Source organism: Orycteropus afer, unplaced genomic scaffold (assembly GCF_000298275.1).
Source record: "Orycteropus afer afer isolate SDZICR_OR568_19922 unplaced genomic scaffold, OryAfe1.0 scaffold00022, whole genome shotgun sequence".
NCBI classification, from domain to species: domain Eukaryota; kingdom Metazoa; phylum Chordata; class Mammalia; order Tubulidentata; family Orycteropodidae; genus Orycteropus; species Orycteropus afer.
The window spans coordinates 9,310,132-9,316,131 of record NW_006921609.1 but is presented as its reverse complement, the minus strand read 5'-3'; the positions used below and the strand labels follow the sequence as shown (position 1 = coordinate 9,316,131).

General features: G+C 36.6%; 1 protein-coding gene across 1 annotated transcript in view; it reads left to right on the top strand.

Annotated features, from left to right (window-relative positions):
- Positions 1–893: 893 nt before the first annotated feature.
- Positions 894–6,000, top strand: part of LOC103192009 (multidrug resistance-associated protein 1-like) — a 197,748-nt gene continuing 192,641 nt past the window's right edge. The window contains exon 1 of the mRNA XM_007934913.1: positions 894–965. Coding sequence (XP_007933104.1) covers positions 894–965 — 72 coding nt within the window. The remainder of the gene's footprint in view (positions 966–6,000) is intronic.

Below are 6,000 nucleotides of genomic sequence, written 5' to 3'. Positions count from 1 at the left end.
CCAATTAACTCTTGGCACAAAAATGCTTTTGTTAAACTAACTGAAGCAGTTGCACAATCCACAAGCCTTACTTAGTGTTGGATCTATCATTCTTCACCCCAAACCATACATGCAAATTCAGATGCATTATATTCTCCCATATAAACTATAGCTTTTTCCTTTGTTACTGTCAATTTTAACATCACCTTTAGGCAGGTTATATTTGTAAAATCCTGGCATTCTCCTGGGATACCAGCGCAACACTAAGTTCCATGTTTCAATTTAACACAAGTCAGAGTTAAAAACTGTTCTAAAGTGGCTTCACTCTTTCAGACTTCAAACATGAGCACTTAATTTCATATAATGCCCCTCACAGATTTTGCAATGTGGCTTTTTCAGAAAATTTAACAGCATGCCTACAGGGAAATAAATCATTTTTATATTCAAATGTGGAATTGCCTAAGGTTAGAATGATTGTCTATTAGTAAAAACTCTTTGACAGAAAATTGGCTTGAAAAAATAAATCAAACCAGCCTTCTCCTAGGTAAAAACACTAGAACTGATTTAGTATGTGCTTCATATTGATATGTATTTTTATGTGAGTATCATGATATCTAATTATTACTAATTTGAATCAAAATAATGAGTCCTACATCTGGGTTCTATCCTGTTTGGGTAGTTGGATTACGGCTGGCCAGTGTACATTAGGCCATAGGGGAGTCCCCTTAGCCATCCGTTCTGATGGTGAAAGCCTACATTTGACTAATCCTTTAAATTTGTTGACAGAGACTAGAGGGTCATAGGCTATGGATTCAGCCCAGTTACAGAAAACTGGTTTTTCCTTTATAAGATCATTTATAACATGGTGGGGAGTTGCATATTTGAAACATGTTATTAGAAATATCTCAGACACAATGGAACAAATACCTGCTGGTGGAGCTAATGCTATGACAGCTCATGAAATATCATTAAATTCACCAGTTAAGGTAATTTTAGGTAATAAAATTGCCCTAGATTTCTTATTGGCTCAGCAAGGATGAGTCTGTGCTATAGCTATACTTCATGCTGCATCTGGATCAATAGTTTGGGAAAGGTAGAACATGACAGGGTGAAAATATGCTAGAAAGAAACCAAAACAAAACAAACTGGATTCAGGTTTTCTTTTCTGATATGTTTAGCTGGCTACCTAACAGAGAAGGTGCCTGGATTAGGTCAATTCTGTTCTCTGGTATCACAGTTTGAATGTTAAAAGTCATTATAATTGTTACTGTTAAATATTATATGAAAGTAATCACTAATGCCTTGATCTAAAGAAGCAACTTGATGCCCACTACACAGGCTAATGTTTGCAGAGGCAATGACTGTCTCTAATGAATTAGAAGAATCCTGAATTTAATTCAACCATTCAACAAGGTCATGGGATTTTTCAAACCTTGGGAGTTTTACAATAGTGTGGTGGGAAAAAGAAACCAAAGCTACCTATTATCAGAAGCACTTTCTCTGTGGGTGACATGACAGCAGCTCACCCTAAAGACGAGAATTCCCCTATAGCAAGGTAGAAGTTAAATGCTTGTTAATTCAACCAACATAACAAATGGCAATTTTAAGTACTTCCGTATAGAAAAACTATTTCTTAAATTGATCAGAGGATGCTCAAAGAATTCCCTGATCAACAGGAAAAAATTGTAAAGGAGAAATTCATAAAGTCTTTTTGAGAAAACTAAATAATTGACTTAAACTAAAATCTTGCTGAATTGAACAGTTTTCTTACTTACTTGCCTACCTAGGGCTCTGTGTTTACTTAGCAGCAGAGTCAAAGCTGCAGAGTCAATGCAAAACTCCTCACAAGCTCTTTTTATCTAAGTATGTTAATTGCTAGAAGGCTTAATAGCTAAGAAGTAATTTGTCTCTATGGTCAAGCCAGGATGTGAGAGAAATACACTCTCAGAAAGGGATCTTGACACAGCTGTCTATTGTACAAAGTGGGCCCAATAAATATTTCTTTATGACAAGGATGTAATAAAGAGAATTGTTTGAAAGATCTTGGGCCAACTCTATCTAAAGTTTCCCTGACAACTTAAAAGGTTTTTGTTTAACAGGCTGTTTCAGGAAAATGAAGTTCTGACACAAAGACGGATTTCACAAACTCATGAAACATCTTGTTAAAGCTGCTTAAACATCCACTAGTGATGTTTTATGGTCCCACCTGAGGGATATGCTAATATGATAGAAAATCTCTGTAATTAGTTCCTGAAATCAAACTCTATAATCCTCTATACATCATTACCCAATAGAAGCCTAGTTTCTACACCTAACTCATCCTCTTTGTGACTGCAACCAAAGGGTAACCAACCAAACAACTGGATTATAAATTCTGTGTTCCCTGGAGTATATGTATCTTTGTTGGAAGTTTTTAGTTAGAGTTTTCAATTCTCATTTATGTGGACTGGAGTCTCCCTGCATTCAGTTGTATTTTCTCTTTTTCTGAATAAATCCTCTTAATCTCACATTAAGGTTGGAGTGGTTTTTTTCATTATGACACAGCCAAACAATGAAAAATGAAGAACTCACTGCTGTCGAATCAGATCCGACTCATAGTGACCCCTCCTTGGGTTTCCAAGTCCATATCACTGCAGAAGTAGATTGCCCAACCTTCCTTCCATGGAGTGGCTGATGGTCAGATGTATATAATGAATGTTAACACTAGTCAGGAATAACTAAGGACAATCAAGCACATGAGGCCAAAATTGCAGCATTTGCCAACAAACAAAGTTCAGAAGGCCAGAAGAATCAAGAAAAAAGGAAAAATTGTAATAAGGAACACAGGAAGGAAGTGGGAAGAATGCTGTCGCATTGAGGGGATTGCAATCAATGTCAAGAAACAGAAGTGTACAAATTGTTGAATGGAAGGCTAATTTGCTCTGTAAACTTTCATTCAAACTGTTAAATTTTGGGGTTTTATTTATTTATTTTTTAAATATATGGTATTTCTGTAGAACAAAATGACCTGTAGCAGTTGGAAAAAAATAGAGGACTGCATAACCTTAGTAGATCCACTGCAATGAATATTGAACTAAAAAATAAGTAAGAGAATCATATTGAAATGACTTTTTTTTACAGCAAAGTACCACTTGATACATTTTTAAATCACATAATACAACAACATGTATTGTCCAAGCAAAAAGAAATTTTAATAAATATATTGAAAATTGATTGGAAAGATATATATGTTACTCGATATAAATGACATATGGCAGGGAAAAATGAATTGAAAATAATGAGGTAAGGTAATAGAAATAAAATAAATAAATAAAAAGTGGTTCTTCACAACATGATAGTGCTAGTCTGCCATGAGCTGAATAGTATTGTTAACTCAATTTTTACATAAAGGTTGAAAACAGGAACAACAAAAAATAGCATCTCCTCTACCCCCACTAACGATATGACCTGAAACTCTAAGAATTTTCCCTTCTCTGCCATGGTAACAATGATTTGCTGCACTGGTTGTAGAAAACAGGCAGTTCTTTCTTTCAACCTTGCCTCTAATTAGCCTCAGGGATTCTGACCCTGTTCCTTCGGGTTCTGTTTGACAAGAATGGGTGAGCTACAATGCTTACAGAAACTATAAAGCCTCACAGAATCCCTAAAAGGACAAGAACCCTCATAATAAACCTTTCAAAAAGCAAAAAAATCAAATATTGTGCCATAAAATAAGTTCCACTTATCATTAAATCTGTATGTGCTTTCACTCTACTTTTCATGATTTTCTTTCTGGTGGAAAAGTAAGAACATATTTTACAATTTAGCTAGCCTGAGAATTCTGTAAATCACAAGGCTAATTGAATTCTGACTCTGCATAAGGTTTTACATTCACTAGGTAAACATGGAGCTCTGGTAGCATAGTGCCTAAGGCACTTGACTGCTAACCAGAAAGCTGGTGGTTCAAACCCACCAGCCACTCCTTGGGCAATCCTACTTCTGTAGTGACACTGCCTCAGAAACCCAAGGAGGGGTCACTATGAGTTGGGCCGACTCGATGGCACATAACAACAACAACAGGTAAACATGAATATTCTACCATGTTTTCCTTAACTAAGTACTGAAGTAATGCAAACTTCAATTTCTTTCTTGCAAACCTTCTTGCCCTTCTTTTTATTGTTGTTGTTATTAGCTGCCGTCGAGTTGGCTTTGACTCACAGTGACCCTAAGTACAACAGAACGAAACACCACCCACCAGGTTCTGTGCAAGCCTCACAATACTTGCTATACCTTAGCCCATCATTGCAGCCATTGTGGCAATCCATCTCATTGAAGTCCTTCCACTTTAACAAGTATGATATTCTTCTCCAGGGAATGGTCCTTTCTGATAACATGACCAATGTAGGTCAAAGGAAGTCTGGCCATTCTAGCTTCCAAGGAGCATCCTGGCTGCACGTCCTCCACAACAGATTTGTTCTTTTAGCAGTCCATGGTACTTGCAGTATTCTTTGCCAAAACCACAACTCAAAAGCATCAACTCTTCTTCAGTCTTCCTTATTCATTGTCCACCTCTTACATGCATATGAGGCAACTGAAAATACCATGGCTTGGGTTAGGTGCACCTTAAGTCTTCAAGGAGACATCTTTGATCTTCAGCACTTGAAAGAGGTCTTTGGCAACAGCTTTGCCCAGCGCAATAAGCCATCTGATATCTTGATGGCTGCTTCCATTGGTGTTGAACATGGAACCAAGTAATATGAAATCTTTGACAACTTCAATCTTTTCTCCATTTATCGTGATACTGCTTACAGGTTCCAGTGTGAGGATTTTCCTTTTCTTTATGTTGAGATGTAATCCATAATGCAGACTGTGCATTAAGTGTTTCAAGTCATTCTCACTTTCAGTAAGCAAAGTTGTTTCATCTGCACATCACAGGTTGTTAATGACTTTTTCACCAATTCTGATGCCACACCTCTGTTCATATAGTCCAGCTTCTCAGATTATTTGCTTAGCATACACATTGATTATGTATGGTGAAATGATACAACCCTGATGCACTCCCTTCTTGATTTGATTAAGCAGTACTCCTTTGTTCTGTTTGAATGACAGCCTCCTGGTCTATATATAGGTTTCTTGTGAGCACAGTTAAGTGTTCTGGAATTACCATTCTTCTCAATGTTATCCATAATTTGTTATCCACATAATCGCATTCTTTTGCATAGTCAATAAAACACAAGTAAACATCTTTCTGGTATTCTTTGCTTTGAGCTAAGATCCATCTGACATCAACAATGATATTCCTCATTCCATGTTCTCTTCTGAATTCATCTTGCATTTCTGGAAGTTCTCTGTCAATATACTGCTGCAACAGTTTTTGAATTATCTTCAGTAAGATTTTACTTGTATGTGATATTATGATATTGTTTGATAATTTCCACATTCTGTGGGATCACCTTTTTTTGGAATGGGTACAAATATGGATCTCTTCCAGTCAGTTTACCAGGTAGCTGTCTTCCAAATTTCTTGGCATAGCCAAGCGAGTGCCTTTAGCGGGGCATCTGTTTGTTGAAACATCTCAATGGACATTCCATCAATTCCTGGAGCCTTGATCTTCAACAATTCCTTCAGTGCAGCTTTGACTTCTTCGTTCAATACCATTGGTTTTTGATCATATGCCATCTCCTGAAATGGATGAATATCAACCAATTCTTTTTAGTATAGTGACTTTATGTATTCTTTCCATCTTCTTTTGATGTTTCCTGAATATTTTGCAATACTTTGTCCATAGAATCTTTCAATATTGCAACTCAGCTCAAGGCTTGAAATTTTTTTGAGTTCTTTCAGCTTGAGAAATGCCCAGCATGTTCTTCCCTTTTGGTTTTCTAACTCCAGGTCTTTGCACATTTCATTATAATAATTGACTTCGTGTTCTCAAGCCACTCTTTGAAATCTTCTGTTCAGCTTTTTTATCTTGTCATCTCTTCCATTTGCTTTAGCTAGTCTCCATTCAAGGGCTAAGTCAGGTTCTTTTCTGACAATGAT